This window comes from Ursus americanus, chromosome 20, assembly GCF_024610735.1.
Source record: "Ursus americanus isolate L20-20 chromosome 20, mUrsAme1.1.p, whole genome shotgun sequence".
In the NCBI taxonomy this organism is placed as follows: domain Eukaryota; kingdom Metazoa; phylum Chordata; class Mammalia; order Carnivora; family Ursidae; genus Ursus; species Ursus americanus.
Window position 1 is genome coordinate 7,894,282 of NC_142146.1, and position 18,119 is coordinate 7,912,400.

The 18,119-nt window shown below is 49.2% G+C and overlaps 1 protein-coding gene across 1 annotated transcript in view; it reads left to right on the forward strand.

Moving 5' to 3' along the window:
- Window positions 1-18,119, forward strand: part of ITGA9 (integrin subunit alpha 9) — a 326,298-nt gene that overhangs the window by 75,564 nt on the left and 232,615 nt on the right. The window contains exon 15 of the mRNA XM_045798248.2: window positions 9,194-9,354. Within this exon, the coding sequence (XP_045654204.2) occupies window positions 9,194-9,354 (161 nt within the window). The remainder of the gene's footprint in view (window positions 1-9,193; window positions 9,355-18,119) is intronic.

The window sequence follows — 18,119 nt, forward strand, 5'->3', positions numbered from 1 at the left end:
AGTTTCTCAATTTAACATAACCTCCAGCTCTAGAACAAATAATATTTGACCCCAAGCATCCTTTCCCCAAGTGTGTGACCAGACTGAAACCTCACTGGGCCCCACAGGTGTCACAGGCCAGTGGGACTTGTGGAAAGGTAGTGACTGGAGCCTGGCTCTTACAAAACATTCCATTTGGTTAGAGAAAAGAAGTGGTGGGTAGTTGGAGGCTTCCCCTGAGCCAGTGGCACCAGCCAGATGTCAGGGCCTTAAGCCCTTTCCTGTGGAATCTGACACCAGGGATGGATGGTAGGATTGGGATGCTGAGGTTTACGAAGGCTTAGACTTACAAAAGAGGGGAAGCTGCTGTGTCAGCCTCAGATAATTGAAAAGAGACAGCTGGCCCTGCTGTTTCTCTGGTTGGGGAAAGCCAACTTGTCAGCCCAACTCCGGAGATCCAATCCCTGGGATAGGATAGGATCAGTGTGGAGTAGAGCTCTGAGTGTGTGGTCACCTGAAGGAAATGAATCTGGAACACTCATGCAGATTAATAGGTGCTTTGTTTTTACTTGAAAGGCTGACTTAATAATAGAAAATAGAATTCTAGGAAAATAGAAAAAACCACAAAACAATAAGGACCTGGACTTACTGCCTTTCTCAGACATTCTTTGAGTCAAATGTCTCCTTTCCCTATTCACAGTGTGGTCCCTGGACCCAGCGGTACCAGCATCCTCCGGGAGCTTGTGAGAAATGCAGACTCTCAGGCCTCACTCTGGGTTTCAGAATCAGAATCTGCATTTTAACAAGATCCCGCAGGGTCCGTGTGCACATTTGTGTTCGAGAAGCCCTGCTCTGGAGGGCGTGTGTGTGTGTGTGCACGTGTGCGTGCGCTGCTCCAGTTCTCAGCTGCACCTTGAGTGCTGTGCGTTATTTAACAGTGTACTAACCCTTCTAGGCTAATGGTCTCCTTGGTACTTTATCTTGATCTTCCGGTGGATTGAGTAAGTTCAGCAATCAAACCTTGAACTTGTTCATAGAGATTTCTTTCACAAGAACTTAGACATTTCAAAGCTGAATGTAAACGTGCCATGAACTCAGGACTTGTTGGTGAGAAAGGATTAACAAACGTTTTAAGCAGAGCGCAGTGAGAAAAAGATCATTCTCGGCTAGGAAAGTATTTGCTTAGGATCACATAGCTATTGGTGAAGCCGGCAGTTGAATCCTGGTTTGATGATACTTAGTTTTGCTTTCCAAAAACTATTTCTCCTCTCCTCCCTAATTATTTTAAGACCTCAGTCTCTAGGGAAAAATGTTTTTCTATTGGTTCTAGGACTCCTGTGTCCTCTGCCTAATTAGATGGTATGTCTTCTATCGAATACCAACTCATGATGTAGTTGGACTCCATTAAAAAACATTATAAAAGAATTGTTGAAGGTTTATGTTGGTGTGCATAAAAATAAGCAGAACTATTCTAGAACTCTAAGCAAGTGATTAATAGTTCATGTGTGTGTTCATTTGACAAATGTTTATTGTGTGCCTGCATGTACCAAGCATATCCTCATGGAGCCTCGAATGGGAATTACAGAGTTTCTATTATTTTGATCCTGAAGTGGTGTCCACAATTTCCAGGCTCTTTGATGACATCACTGTGGTGGTAATGAAGGTAATTTGGTGTTGCAGCAGCAGAGAAGAAGAAACCCAAGATGCGATTTTTGAGCAAGAGGGATTTCAGAGCATAAGACAGGTGGTTGAGTGAACTCTGACTAGAAGGTTTGTGGGCTGAGCCAGGAGAAGATGTGGGTGTCTTCTCAAGCTGCTCCCCACCAGTGGGCCTTCTGGGCCCCAGTCACTGGGGCCGCTTTCATTGACCTCTAGGCAGAATTATAATGAAGTCTAGGCTTAACCATGACCCCTGAAGAGTTGGGGAATAGCAGGAGAAACAGGCAGTTGGGTAGCACACGGTACTGCCCCTAGTGGGCAGTGTGGAGCAGGCAGTCTGCTGCCCACAGGCAGGGGGCGGACTCTGAGTGGCAGTGCGCTTCCCCACTGCATTCAGACATCCCTTTACAGTCTAAGTGGCATTTCTCCACATTTAAGATTGAGGCTTAAAGATCATGATACTGGAGAATTTTGGTATCAGTGGGGCAATGCAGAAAATTATCCATCCTGTTTTTCTTTGTCCTCCCCTGGCATTCAGGGAAAGGTGCTAGATCTCCATCTTTGCAGAAATCTAGTATAACATGAGCTGGCAGTGGGCTATGGAGAGACTTGAGGAGGGGAAAATGGGCAGCCATTATGGAAATGTGATAGAAATCAGGGAAGTGGCAGGTAGCTTGTGGGGGTCCAGCTGGGGTGGGGTATCACTGGGGTCCCGCACAGAAGGCAGTGCTTGGCTCTGCGTGGTCAGGAAGATCAGGTCCCTGGTCTCCAGGTAGTAGAGGGTGGGGGCACCGCCAGCCTCTGCTGTCTCCCAGGCTCGGCGTCATTGCCCAGGCGTCTGTGTTGGGAACCCAAGGCCAGGGCTCTGGTGATGAGCCTCCCTCTCTTCCACTGCTGGCAGCTGCAGAGGGGCCCTGGTGCTGGTGGGTTTGGCCACAGAATGCCTGGCAAATGCATGTCTGCCTTGGGCAGACCTTCCAGGCCCCTCTCAGGGCCTGCATACCCAGGGCTGACTTGTGTCCGTAGAATGGCTGCCCTGGCACGGTGTGGCTGGCACCGTGCAATCAGGGAGCACCAGTGGTGTGCTGGGTACCTCTGAACAGCTGTCAGAAGCATTTTTTGTCTGCTGGCATCTTGAGCCACAGGACCTCCCCGGGGAAGGTTTGGGGAGCCATAGGCGCATCATGTTACTTACAGTCTGGCTGCTTTGGTTTCTTCTCTCCTGTAGGACCTGGTGGGGAAGGCACTCCATTCTCCTCTTCATTTGCTGCTTTAGCACTGGAAAACCACAGCTCGCACTTGGTCTCAGGGGTGTTCAGGGCCAGCTGATTTGCCAAGCCACTGGAGGGGCAGCTGTGGCCTCTGGCAGGACCGTGGGAACTCCAGAGATTCTCTGTAGGGGGTGACTCTGCCTTGGCCCCTGGAATGGCAGGATCCAGTTAGGAAAACAGAAACCAGTTATTTTGACAGAATTTAACATTGGGAATTGGGAAAGCAGGTCACAGAGGACCTGGTAGTCACTGCCGGAAGTAGCCCCCACTTCTGGGTCGGCACCAGGGGGTCTCAAAGCGTGGTCCCCAGTCCAGCTGCAAGCAGCAGCACGTGGGAATGTTAGAAATGTGCATTCTAACCAAATCAGACCCTGAGGGTGGGGCCCAGCAACCTGCCCTTCAGCAAGTCTCTGGGTGGCTGAGACCTGAGAACCCCTGGTCAAGCGGACAAAGGGAAAAGGTCACACTTGGGGTGATCAGAACCTAGAAACTTGGAGAAGGGACCCTGCGGACCTGGCACCTCAGCCTTGGGGGAGGGGGCAGTAGCTAGTGCTGCCGGTGTCACTGAGGGGTGCAGTGGGGAAAAAACTGAAACTGTTGGAACTAGCTGCCGGGGAAGACTGTCGCTGGGGTAAGATGATAGGAATAGGAAGCAGGCAGGAAGATGCAGTCCTTTCTCCCTGCACCAGCCTCCCTCAAGCTGTCTGTCTGGGTTGAGCCCCCCACAGAACCCCTGGCAAAGCAGAAATGAGGTGTGCAGAGCGCCAGACCCAGCCTCGCAGAGCAGGGTGGGCTGGGAGCTGAGAGACAACAGCTTCAGAATCCAGTCCAGCAAGTAGCCAGTGACACGGAACTACTGAAGCACCTGCTGGGTCATTAACCAACAAATAGCTATTAAATTCTTAAGAGTGCGGGACTATGGGGCACCTGGGTGGCTCAGTCGTTGGGCGTCTGCCTTTGGCTCAGGGCGTGATCCCGGCGTTCTGGGATCGAGCCCCACATCAGGCTCCTCCTCTGGGAGCCTGCTTCTTACTCTCCCACTCCCCCTGCTTGTGTTCCCTCTCTCACTGGCTGTCTCTCTCTCCATCAAACAAATAAATATTAAAAAAAAAAAAAAAAGAGTGCGGGACTATGTGCTCTCTGGGCACAGAGCAGAGGCCAGGCCAGACAAAGCCCTGGCCCTCAGGGAGCTTGCATTCTGCAGGGAGGGAGGCCGATGAAAACAGCGCATGCTCCTTCGCTCCCCCTTCTGGATGTGTCGGGGCCCTTTTGTGTGGTAGGCCCTCCTTTCCGTGCTGGGGTGCAGGCACTCGTCCAGCTGCAGGGGTTCAAAGAACAGATTTATAACCCATTTCACCAAGCAGTTTAAAACAAGAGTTCTGCCCATCCCAAGTCTTATTAATCACTTCATTCTTGGCCTGGACGGCAACTTGTCACTCCTCGGAGCCGTAAGTAAGGGTGGTGAATGCTGTGCCTGGGAGTGTTCTGCCCCTTACCCACGGGGCTGAGCCTCTACCTACTTCCTGGCCAGGCTACAGCCTAAATGTGCTCGTCAGTCTCTGGAGGCTAGGGATCGAGCCAGCAATTCTGGACTCTCACCAGAGTGCTAAATGAAAACCAGGGAGGGATGAGCCCTAAATGGTTGTGTTTTGTGCTCTGATCTGGCACCCCTTATTTCCATGGCTCTCGGAGCCATGAGCAAGCAGAGGTACCTGCCTGCCTCCGGACAAGCAGTGGAACCCAGGTCCTGAGACATGGCACAGGTCATCCAAGCCAGTAGCAGGAGTAGGGTCAAAACCAGGCAACTTGTCCCCAGACCCTTCCTCTGGCTTTGGCGGGGGGGGGGGGGGTGGGTACATTTCCACTCCAGAAAGCATTCACACACACAGAACATTCTTTGAGCTCCTTGTTGTCTCTTGAGAAGCATGGGGATGGGATAATGAGGCAGATCCATGTTATATGAGGCATGGGGTAACCTAGTCTAATAATTACCACCTCGTTCCTTTGTGGGGTGGGGAGCAAGCTTAGGAGAGCTAGTAAAGGGGGAAATACCCTTTGTCCCCCCTTCTCTCGGGAGACTCTAAGGGAAGCTCAGTAAGTCTGGAAGGAGGATTTATTAGTAGAATTTCACAGCTGAAATCATGTTGTGATGGAGAATGGGAATGAATCAAAAACTTGCTGGGACCAACCAGAGCTGAGTTGATGCAAGACAGCTGGCTCCCTCCTGGCCTAGGCCAGTATGGGGGGCCCTTGGGAACCAGCTGGGGGCAGGGGAAGGAGGAGGCTGCAACATGACTTGGGGCTGGTCAGCTTTTCCATCAACATGACATCATTCGACATGGCATGGACACAAGCTGCCAGAAGGAAAACCTGAAGCTGTGGCCTGTGCGGTGGGAGCAGGCGCTAATCAGAACCAGCCCCCTCCCCGGGACGGGGGCTGGCTGGCCTGGCTTGCATTAGGGGCAGCCCCCCCTCCCACGGGGCCAGCCTGCTGGAGCGTGCCAGCTGATTGGCTGCTCCTCTGGCATCTCTTCCGCTTCTCAGGGGCTCCCTTTCAGACGCTCTTGGGGCAGGTACTGTTTAAAACTGCCAGTTGAACTCAGGGCTCCAGAGTGGTCTGCACTTCTTGCCGCCTGACAGCTCTGAGACCATCCTCACTCAGGCTGGGCTTCCCATCAGGAGTCTCCTGGTGGCTTTCTTCTCAAAGAGAGTGTATGATATGGAACCGACTTCTTTTCGTGTGATTTAAAATGTCAAAGTAAATTTTAAATCAAGGAGAAGCATTAGGCAGGCAGTTATAAAGATGAAAAGCTTCCAAAATGATTACGCTTGGCGAATTGGATAATTCGGTGTGTCTGTGATTGTATACTTTAACATTTTAGAAAAATCTGATAGGCGAACGTGTTGGCATGCCCATGCTCTGCCTGGAGCAGAGCAGTGGTTGTGGTCCTCAGCTCAGTTTCTAGTAACTGTGAGTTGTTTCTGTCCTCTCTTCAGTTGTCTGAGGGATATATTGGGTCAGATTCTATAGTGAGATGGGATGTTACAGGACTGAAGTGGTGTGTGAAAAGTGTTCACCACAGTGCTTGGCACACACTGAAGGCTGAATCTGTTCCCTTTTCCTGACCTGCCTCATCTTAATTCAGATTCTCCCAGAAGCAGAGCCTGAGTCAAGGATTTGGTGCATGTGGTTGATTCAAGGCTGTGATCAATATGAAGAAGCACCAGTAGGAAAGTAAGACAGGAAGGGAAGGAAGCTGTGTCAGTCAGGGTTCTGCAGAGAAACAGAGCCAATTGGATGTGTGTATATTGATATTTTAGTTGAAGGCAGCCTGAAGGCAGAATTCCTTCTTTGGGGGTGACTTTAGTCTTTTTCTCATAAGGCCTTTAAGTGATTAGATGAGGCCCACCCCCATTATGGAGGGTAATCTGCTTTATTCAAAGTCTACTGATTTAAACATAATCTCATTTAAAAATACCTTTGCAGGGGCACCTGGGCAGTGCAGTTGGTTAAGCAACTGACTCGGTTTCGGCTCAGGTCATGATCTTGGGGTGGTGAGATCAAGCCCCACGTTGGGCTCTACATTCGTTGTAGAGTCTGCTTGAGATTCTCTCTGTCCTTCTGCTTCTGCTCCTCCCTGCACCTCCCTGCTGTGCTCTCTCTCTCTAGAATGAATCAGTAACTCTTTAAAAAAATAAAAATAAAAATACCTGATATCCAGATTGGGTACTACAACCTAGTCAAGCTGACACAAAAAGTAAACCATCACAGAAGCCAAACAGAAGGTGTGCTGTCCTTGATTCCTGCAGGGGAACCCTGCGAATCCATGTAGAGCACCCCTCCGAGTTACCCCACCCAAGGGATGAGGGAGCTGGGCTCCTGCAGGTTTGCAGGGATTTTGGTTCTCTGGCACTTCTGGTCTGCCATGCATGTGGGCAGAGCCACCAGAGAAAGCTCTCAGGAAAGGGGGTGCGGGTGCTGGCAGTTGCAAGCTGGGCTGGATAGCAGAGAAATGGTATAAGCCAAGAGGATATGGGTGGGTCACTGAATCTATCTGCTCTGTCCTCCCGTGGTCATTTCTACCCCAGCTCTCTCTGAGCACAGAGAGTTCATCACTGGCAAGAGGGTTCACACCCTCTGTTCTCCCCATGCCCACCTTCCCAAGAGCAGGACAGCTCTTACACCTGGAAGGAAGGCCAGAGAGGGGGCCACTCAACAGCTACTGCCGCTATGTTGGGTTTGCCCAGACGTAGCCTGGCTCATCTTCCAGCAATGCCCAGCTCTAGCTCTGGGCTGGCTAAATAGAACTTGGAACACAATCCATTTATACTTATCTTTTCTTACTGTTTGGCTGTTGCTCAGGGAAATTGTGATGAGTTGAAATTAAATGGAGCAGAGTTCAGTTCTGAATCCCCGTATGTGTTGGGTTCTGCCATCTGGGCATTCAAAAAATGTAAAAAGTACCCCAAGAACAAGTGTGGTAGGAATAGCCCTACACTGGAGGTTAGGAGAGTTCTAGACTCAGCTCTGTGGTGGATGGTCCTCTGGCCTGGAGCAAGTCTGGTTCCCTTTTGGGGCCTCAGGTCCTCATCTGACAAATGAAGGTTTTGAGCCAGATGGTCCCTAGATTGCCCCGAAGCTTTGACATTCTGTGTGTCTGTCCCCTTACCTGGTGTCGCCAAAGGAGTCGGTATGCAACTCTTGTCTGGGCTCCCATGTTTTCTCTGTCACATTACTTTCCCACAGGCATTCTTTTCTTCATTATATTGCCTTCAATTATCCAGGTCTCAGGTCCCCCGGTGACCCAGCCTTGCCTTGGCAATCAGCTGTTTGCTGAAGTAAACAAGTTGGGGCAGACCGGCCCTTGCTGACCAGGAATCCGCCAGCTCGGCACGGCAAGATCCCTGAGATGGCAGAGGCCCAGGAAAACCATTAGATGCATCCAAAATACACCCTGTGGCAGCTGCAGAACGCCTGTCCTGGTCACTTTCCTCCCTCCTGGCTCGGACCTCTCCTGGTGGCTGATCCCTTTGATGTTATTAAAAGACAGAGCCATCCCCACTCTCCTGCTTCACATACTTAAATGTGGGCAGGTGTGGGCTGCTTTTTACTGGTGCAAGAGCCCTAGCTTCCAAGGGGCTGGTTCGTGGAGACAGGGTCATCTGTTTTCCCATGGCTCTGCAGCCTTGTCTGGTCATTTTGGGCTCAGAATGTTCCCTTTCTCTCACTTTAAAAATGCCGCATTCCCCTGAATCCACAAAGCAGTTAAAAAATAAAAAGGGTCCCAGAGGGCTGATCTCTGCTATGGTACAGAAAAGCAGTGAAATAGGTCTATTGACACTAACGCCCTATTTGCCTAATGAAGCACATTGTTGTAGGGGGACTGATGACTCTGAAACTATGAAAGTAAGACCTTCTGTGTTTATCCAGTGTGCATCCTGTATTGTGACTTTATTTTTAAGTTCAGATTGTGTCCCGGTAGGTTCTGCCGTGTGACATTATGCGTTCAGGAATAGGCGAGGAGTTTTTCTCTTCAGGAGTGCAGCTCAGTACGCCTGAGCACAGGCCCCACAGTGCTCATGATGCTGTTGAAACGATAGGCGCTGTAATATACATGATCCGTATACTCGGCTCCTGGGGAACAAGGGCACCTTTAGCCTCGGTCTGAGTTTCCATGAGTGTAAGTGCCGCGAGGGCAGGACTGCTCTATGCCCTGTGCCTGGAACAGTGCCTGGCACATAGTTGGTGCTCGGGGGACCTGATGACACGTGGTCCAAGGGATGTCGCGGTCCTAGAACACAAGTCAACATCTGGGAATTATTGGGTAATTGCTCCCTTGTGTTGGGCATATATCCCATTGCTTTATAGGAATCAGGATTATGTGCAGCCGTGATAATTTCTGCAGCTTCTAGTAATATTCTGTAGGTTCACCATGGTGTCTTCTTTTCAGGACGCCAACAGTGCTGGTGGGTACAGCTAATTATTGATGTGTATATTGGTGACTCAGCTGGTAACTCATGGGGTTTAAGACGGGGAGAGCCATCATGTGTGATACACAGAGCATCGCTGGGAAGGCAGGGGGCGGCCTGATTGTCTCTTGATTCTGTGAGGATGCAGGCTTCGTGCTTCTTTCCAAGAAGGTGTTGGCTTGTACTGCAGCCCTCAGTCGCAGTGGGGAGGCAGGTAGCATATGAAGTGTGCTTGTGAGCCTGGGAGGGGGGTGCGCGGGTGGCCTTGTCTCCACACGAGTCCTCGATGACGTCTTGACTTTATTTATTGACAGGTCTCAATTACGTTCTGACGGCTGATGTGGCCAAAAGGGCAAAGGGCCAGTCGCCCAGGGTCTACTTTGTGTTGCTGGGAGAGTCCGTGGGTCAGATCACAGAGAAGCTACAGCTGGACCACAGGGAGGAGACGTGTCATCACTACGTGGCCCACGTGAAGGTCAGTCCTCCTTTTTCTTCTCCAGCTTTGATTTCTGTGGATATTCATTTAGAAGTAGTGGAATCTACTTTCATTGTGTGTTATGTATGCTCTGATTTCTAACATTTTATTTCACAAGGAGGAGAACATTTGTTTCTTCTTTTCAAGTTGGAGTCTGACAGCCCTTTTATTTATCTTACTGCGCTGGTCTCAGCCTCTGAGGGGAGTTATGGTGGGCCAGGAGACCAGTGACACTCCCTGGCCTTGACTTGTCCTTTTGGGAGGCTTCTCATCCTCTTCTCTCTTTGAAGCTCTGTGGTCTTCTCAGAGGAGAGCCATAGAAGTACACGTATCTGGGTCTGCAGTGGTGCTGGATCATACTGTACCTGATGGCTTTCTCAGTGGTCCACTACATATTAGCTCACAGTCATGGTTAAGGCGTTTTAAACTAGTAGGGCTTGGTTTTTATCCTTTGATTACTTTATTTTAGGAGTGCTTTTTTTGGCCTCTTTTCCCTCTCACTCTAAATAAATTTTCAAATTTTTTTTCCCTCTTGAGATTGTTTGTTAAATACGCTTTGCTGCTAATTCAGGAGGCCAGGCTTTGATTAGCTACAGAGTGGCCCTTGCATAGCTACAGAGTGGCCCTTGCATAGCTGGCAGGGTGGGAGTCCTGGTGGTGCCCAATGCTGCCAGAATGGCCAGGCATCGACCTACGGGCAGAGAGCACAAGAGATAGAAGGACCCGCATGAACCCGCCACATGGTGCGTAAAATGAATGTGGCTTTTGGCGTCACACAGACCTGGTGTGTGTCTAGCTGGATGAGTGCTTTGACCTCTGTGTGTCTTAGTTTCTGCATCTCTAAAATGGGCACATATACTGAAAGGATCTTGCAGGGAGTCTGACCCCCAGCAGGCACTCAGCATTATCATCTGTTTGGGCCATATGTAATTGCCAGTATTCTAACATTCTTGCCTTAGGAAAATGGTGTTTTCATGTAGCTCAACCTAATATTAGCCACTGGCTTTCTGGATGATAGTAAAAATAGTCTACAGATTAGAATCTCATTCCGTTATTGAGTTGTTAGTGCCAGAGCAGGAGAGTAACAGCTGCTTCTTGATGCTTCTGGATTATATATAGAGAAATGCCCCCCACATCCATGGCACTTGGTCTGGCCTAGAGCCCATGAGTCCATGCCCCTGAGAGATGCTTTTCAGCGGGGCTGGGCTATGTCTCTTGCCAGGATTCATGCTGGGGCCTGCCCAGACCAGCTGCCCTATGGCCGAGTGAAGGCCATTTATAAAGTGGCTCATGCTTCTGTTAAGCCAACCAGCCACTCACATCTCTAGGTCTTAGATTACACTGGCTCCTGGGTACCCTTGGGACAGGCTCACATCTGAACACTGCAAGATGTTTAAGTGCCTGTGCTTGGGGTCTCCAAACTCCCCAGAGGTGGGGCATCTCCCTCAGGCTTCCTCATGCTGGTTCTCTTCTACAGATGCTTTCCTTCAGGGCTCTTGGTGACTTTTTGCTTTGGCTGGGGGTTGTCCTGCATGTCATGGCCTCAAGATGGGGCCCCAAAGAGCCTGCAGGCCTTTGCAGAGTGCACTCAGGGAATAGCAATAATGAGGTGCCAGCCAGAGGCGGGGCTGTTTCTGAGGGTAAACAGGGGAAGAGCAGGGCTGCCCAAGGCTGTCGGCCCTGCTGCTTCCTAATAGCCTGGGCTGCCAGAGTTTAGCACATAAACATAAAGGTTTCCTCATGAAATCCAAAAGTCAGATAAACAGCGAATAATTTTTTTTGTTAAGTGTAGCCCATAGAGTGCATGGGATATACTTACACTAAAAATGATTCGTTGTTTATCTGAAATTCAGATTTAACGGGGCATCCCGTTGGAAGATTCAACCTTCCCGGTACCCTTCACCCCACAGTTTGGCACTTCTCCATTTGATCAAAACGTGATTGACAGGGGTTCCCTTCTCCTGGGTGAGCCACACAGCCCCCAAAGAGGCCAGGTGGGAACACGGACTCTGGAGCCTTTGGGGCCGCTGGTCCCCCACAAATCCTCATGCCTGTGCTCTCTCCTTGGTGCCTGGGATGCCAGGAGACCTGTGCTCACTGGCCCCGAGAGCCCTTCTCTGAGGGCAAGTTTGTGGGAGCCTCCCCCAGGGAGTTTTTAAAGCAAATCACTGGACACCAGTTGTGCTAGAGTAAAATTCTGGAGTGGCTTGCCAAGATGGCGATGTGAGCACAGCCTTGCAGCAGATGGCAGAATTCCTAAATGGACACCTGTAGGATAAGGTCAGGAATGTGTTTCTCCAAGGAGACAGTGAGTCGTACCTAAATCCACAGACAAGAGGGATGTGTGAAGGCACCAAGAGTACAGTACTTTCATACTTGGATGTATTTCTCCGTGAGCTTTCTTGGTTCTTCCATGATATGATGTGTCCCATTCCATAATGTTGGTGCTTTTTCACCAGCATGTGAGATAAACATGTACAGTTATAGATTTCGTTGTAAAGAGTTCTTTCATATTTAAGTGTTATTTCCTTTTATCTCTGTGTCAGCGTGTAGAACACAAACAGAATAAAAAAAGAAAAAAAATTCTAAAACCACAAAGGAACCAGGGCTGTCAAGAAGAGAGATCGAGGTGGTGGTCACAAGATTTTAGAGGTGAGGGCAGCTCAGGAGCGCAGAGCGAGCACACACCTGTCTGGGATGATTTGGGTCATCTTGGGGAAGAGCCAGAGAGCAGTCCAGTACATCGGACCTAGAGAAGTTTGGATGTGATTAGTACTTGGCTCTTTCCTCGTACAAGGACATGGGGGTGGTGGGATGCACCAAGAAAGCCCAGGCTTCTGTGGCCCTTATGGTTCAAGAGGCAGCAGCCCCATTAAGTGGCGCTCTGGGGGCTGATCATTCACAGCCGCCAGGGAAGTTTATTGCCCAGTTGTTGTCTGGGCTGTAGTGGAGGACGCTGGTGAATGGCAGAGGCAGCCAGTTCGCCCATTAGTGCGAACACTCACGAGCTGGCTGACGGTACACGGTGTGGCCCAATGGCCCAGCTGGCCAAGGAGGCAGCGGGCCTGGCCCTGGCGTGTGCTGTGTGGGAAAATAGCTGGGGGGGCCGTGGCCCTCGTGGGAGTCGATACAGGCAACAAGGGTAGGGAGGGAGTGGCAGCGGGTGGCCTCCTGGAGTGGGGACGGGGAACTGGGAGCTGGTCCTCTGGGCATGAGGGCATGACGTAGCCTCTGCTGCAAGTGGGGCCTTCTCGATGGGCTGGCTGTCAGATTTGTAGACGGTGAAGGAAGGTAAATAAAGGCGCTCCAGCTTATCGCGCGCCATATGGCCAGCAGACTGTGAGGCAGGCACGAGGGGCTGGGGGTGTTTTGTTTAGGCTATCTTTAGGTATTTTTTTTCTTTTTTGCTTTAAGCCTATTCCAATCTTTTTTTTTTTTTTCTCTCTCTCTCGCTCTTCCTCCTTTTCCCTAGAAGTTTTCTTTCCATATATGGTGGTAAGCATCTCAATCGTAGAACACTGTTTGAGCTAACACCTGCCTCCCAGGCTAGCTGTGTTGTCCCACACTTTGTTCCCTTCTCAGCCCTGCTGGGGCCTTCAGGACACACAGATTATCGTGATAAGCCCCATCCTCCTGGGGGTGCCGGGTCCGTTCTCAAGGGCTCACTGTGGCCCCCAGAGCTGAGGCAGGTCAGGCTACTTCCCTGGCCTCTCTGCCTCAGGGTCCACGTGCCTCAGCTTATCTCCCCTCCTCCCCCAGACCACCACAGTTTTGGGGATCGGCTCCCTCCTACTAGTGAAGTGGACTGGAGGCGTCTCGGGGGTCTTCCCAGTCACAGGTGAAAGCCCTTGTATGGCCACTCAGCCTCAGGGCTCTCCACAAGCTGGCCCAGCTCACACTTCTAGCCTCATCTTCCGCATGACATCACACATGCCCTGGGCTCTTGTCAAGGTGAATGGACTCCTTTTCTTCTGGAAGGTGCCTCGTGTGGTTCCGAACCTTAGTTCTCGGGCTCATCCCAGTGTCTCTGGCACCTCAGTGATCAGAGGCCCGGTTTTTGTCAGATCCATGAAAAACCACATACCCCTATATGGTTTTTGCTTTTTTTTTTTTTTTTTAATCTTAAACACACACCTCCCGTGGTATCTTATTTCATATTTTTTCTTTAAATCAGTTGACTTTTTGCCTCAAATAAAATAATTTGAAACAGAAATTTTGTACTTTCCTGTATGCAGAAAACTAATTTATACCAAACAGAAAGTAACTATAAAAGTAAATACATTGAAGACACAACAATGTCATCAAACCCTAACTGGATTTCATCGTTTGCCAAAGTCTGTGAAGAAGCCGCCCACTCTTCCTGTGTGTGAGAAGGGGAAATTACGGAGTGCTAGGGAAGTGTTAAGGACATACTGGCAACCATACCGAACTTTCCCCCTGACGCAATCAGAAGGACTGGAAGGGTACTGACCGGGGAATAACTTTCCAAATATGTGGGTCCTGATACAGTGCCATGGAAAACCATGTCCTGAGCCCTGTCTGGGCAGGCTTGGCCATGCTCTGCTTTGATGGGATACACCTCACCCCTCTTGCCTGCCGAAGGATGTCCATTCAAGGCCCCGTCAGTCCGTAGCTGGCCATTGTCATGGGCCCATGGAATGCTGCCATCAACTGCCTATCTCCTGGGAGCTTCTTCCATGCTGCCTCGTTTCTTCTTTGGGGATGATAGGCACAAAACAAATGCTTGTCCAACCAAGCCTTGCTGAAGCGAGTCATTGGTCTGCTGGAGTGAGGGGTCCCAAGGAGTATCTGGTCAGGGTGGGGCCTGCCCACCGACCTGGGAACCTGCTGCTGGGAGGTGGTGGGGAAGAGTCGCGGGCGCGTGGCCCAAGCTGAAGACTGAATAAGCATGACCTGTCATTGCTCCGTTGTTTTCGGCTCTGTGCGTGTTTACCGGGGTAATGCTCCGGCCTTGAGGCCTGCACGGTGCCTTAGGAAGCAGGCCCTTGTAAGCCGGATGCTTGTGCGTGCTGGGAAGGTGAGGGCCACTTCAGGAGCTGGGGATCAGGGCAGCAGCCCAAGTCTCTACGGGGAGGATGGGGAGAAGCCCAGGCACGGCCGAGCGTGGTGTTGGTGACGTCATTCCCAGCTCTGAGGATCAGCCACCCCTCTAGAGGCCTTCAGAAAACTTTCAGTGAGCAAAGCCATGTGTCAGACACTGTCAAAAGAGCCAAGAACAAGGATTAATGTAACAAGGGGGAAAAAAGCCCCCACGCCCCACCAGACAAGGGAATATGAATGCGCACTGGCTTTTCTGAGTGGCTGCAGATGTTCACACGGTTGTGCTTTTATGTTGCTGGAGGGTCTTTCAAGGGGGTTCAAACCTAAGGTACTGCAGCTCCATTGTCGCTGTGGGGCAGATGGTCAGCCCGGCCTGGCAGAGGGCAGGGCGTTTCAGGCCACCAGGGCTCCTCAGAGGTCATGCCTTGGGCTCTGCCCAGGTGGTCCAGTCTGTTTCTGTTTTCACATCCAATGAGGTGCTTTCGGACCAAGCTCTGCTCACATGAGAGCCTGTGAGTTTGCAGGGCCTTTGGCTTTACTGAATGTGGTGGTCAGATGTCAGAGGCTTTTATTTTCTAAGTTTATGAAGCACATAGTTAAGGGAGATCAAGTTGGAGTGTGTAAGAACTCCATGAGGAAGGGGAAAAAGGAAAACAGCAAAATTCCTTTTTTTATCTGGAAAATACCTTGTTAAACCTTTTGCTCATCTTGATAAGTCAAAGAAATAGCTAAAAAAAGTTTAAGATTTGGGGAAAAGGGATGCAGACCCTAGACGGAGGAAGTCATCTTAAAATTTATTTATTTGAATTGGTAGTATATGTACATAGTAAAAAACATTTTTTTAAACTATATTAAAAGGTATACAGAGAAAGGACATCTCTCAGCCACTCTATTTCTCCTTCAGAGGCAACCATAATTCCAGTTTCTTGTGTGTCTTTCAAGAGCTGGTCAATAGACACACAAAGTTGTGTGTGTATATCCCCTTTCTACATGGATGGCAGCATGCCGTGACACACAGTGGTGCAGCTTACTTTTTTCTTCTAGAATGTCCAATAAGATGGACAAACAGACTTTGGCAAATCCGTACAATGGAATCCTACTCAGCGATAACAATGAACTACCGATGTACCCAATCCCCTGTACACGCACGTGTGTATGACGTGTGATACTGTATACATGCAGGTATGCAGTAACATGACGAGTCTCAAAAGCATGATGCTAAGTGAAAGAAATCAGACATAAAAACTACTAGAGTATAGTGGTTCCATTTATATGACCTTGTGGAAAAGGCCAACTACAGAGCCAGAAAGCAGATCAGTGGCTTTTGGGGGCCAGGGATGGGGAGGAGATGGGGATGATTAACTGTGTAGAGGCAAGAGGGAGCTTTTCAGGGTGATGAAAATATTCCAGATCATGATCGTAGTGGTGGTCATATGACTGAATGCGCTTATTCAAGCTTGACAACGTGCATAGTTAAAACTGGTAAATGTTACTGTATGTAAATTATATTTCAATCAAACTTATTTTTTCAAAAATGGATCTTGAGGGTTGTTCCATATTGGTGCATGCAGTTTCCCTGTTCTCTTTCATATCTGCGTGGTGTCCTGTTGAAGGACTGTCCCTTTATTTATTGAACCTGTCCCAGGGATCTTCTCAATGCCAGCTCCAAGCTGACTTCACCTGAAGTCTGTAGATTAGTAATCTCAGTTTGCTTCTCTAGACGTGGTTCAGGGTCCCTTTTCGGAAAACCCTCAACCTGCCTTGGGAAGGGGGATGGCCCTTAAATGTAAATGAAATGTCCCCTCCAGCTGTATTCCTTTCTTCCTCCCTGCTTCAGGTCTGTAATGTCCTGGTTGAGGGTTTGTTAGGGACCCGGAAGAGGACAGATGAAGGGGCCCTAGTGGTCCCTGAGGTGGCCTTGGACATGTGTCTTAGGGAGGATGAGCCTTTCAACCGGGGGGTGCCCAAGGAAAACGGTGTATCCTTCATTCCTGCAGTTAGCTTTGTCCCTTCAGCAGGTCCTCTTTGGCCAGAGGTGGCACAGGTAGCCCAGGTGTTTGCTAGAAAGTAGCGCACAGGAAGTGGGGAGGCTCAGGTGGGTGGCACTGATGTGTGGGGAGCTGCCATCATTGTTCAGTCGTAAAGCTGCTCAGTCCCACACATGTCCTAAGGAGCTGGAGGCCGGGCTCTGGAGACCGTGCTTGGAGTCAGCCCCCAGAGCGTGGTTACTTTGACTGCCTCCTCCAGGAGACCATGTGGTGCATAGCTGGAGTGCAAACTGAGGAGGGATCACGAGTTCAGGGGGCGTGGTGGATGTTCCACATGGGTGTTGATATCCTCTGTGAGTACCGTGTGGCCATTGATTTCTTTGCTGGGCGGAACGAAGTCTTCGGCATTTGAACATTGCCACAGGAGACCTTATGATTAGTAAAGGAAGGTACAATAATTCTAATACAGTAGCTTTGCCCACTTCACTTTTTTTTTTAAGATTATTTATTTTCGAGAGAGAGAGAGTGCATGCACGAGTGGGGAGGGGCAGAAGGAGAAGCAGGCTCCCCGCTGAGCAAGAAGCCTGACGCGGAACTCGATCCCAGGACCCCGAGATCATGACCTGAGCCAAAGGCAGACAGTTAACCAACTGAGCCACCCAGGTGCCCCACCTTTTTTTTTTTGGTGCCCCACCTTTTTTTTTTTTTTCCTGGAAATAAGGCTGATATAAATACAGAGCCATGGCATTGACAATAATGGTTTTATCATAGGCTTTTTTTGTACTTTGTATGAGACAAGCCTTATATCAATTTGTGGGTGAAATTTACATTTTAAGAGACAGCTTTCTATTCATAGTTATGTGCTCTGAGTTTAGTATGCTGTTGATGCCCTTATAACACTAATATTCTTTTGAAGTCACACATGATAATGTGTTCTGTTTTACTGCTTTTGTCCCTGTATTTGAGATATGATTTTAAAGGATTACAAGGATTTTCTTTATCCCTCAAGCCTAAAGCTTACATGTTTATTGTAAGAATGACTTCCTTCAAAGTAATCATCTTTCAATAATTCCTGTTTTGGAATTTCCTTCACGATTTATTCACTTTTTAAAAAATTAAGACATAATTGACATATAACATTAGATTAGTTTCAGGTGTGCATAGCAATTTGCTCTATGTATGCATTGCAGAATGGCTACTACGGTAGGTCTAGTTACCATCTGTCACCACACAGAGTTACAAATCAAGATTTACTCTCTTAGCAACTTTCAAATATTATTAACTATAGCATAAGCTGTACATTATACCCCCAAGAAGTATTTATTTTAAAACTGGAAGTTTGTACCTTTTGACCCCCTTCACCCATTTCACCCCCCACCCTGCATCTCTAGCAGTCATCAATCTGTTCTTTATCTGGGAGTTGTGTTTGTTTTGGATTCCACATGTAAGTGAGATCATAAGGTATTTGTCTTTCTCTGGCTGACTTGTTGCACTTAACATAATGCCTTCAAGGTCCATGCATATTATTGCAAATGGCAGGATTTCCCTCTTTTTTTATGGCTGAATAATATTCTTGCGTGTGTGTGTGTGTGTGTGTGTGTGTGTACACGCACCACATCTTCTTTATTCATTCAGTCATCAGTGGACACTTAGGTTGCTTCTGTATCTTGGTGTTGTAAATAATGCTACAATGAACATGGGAGTGCAGATAATCTT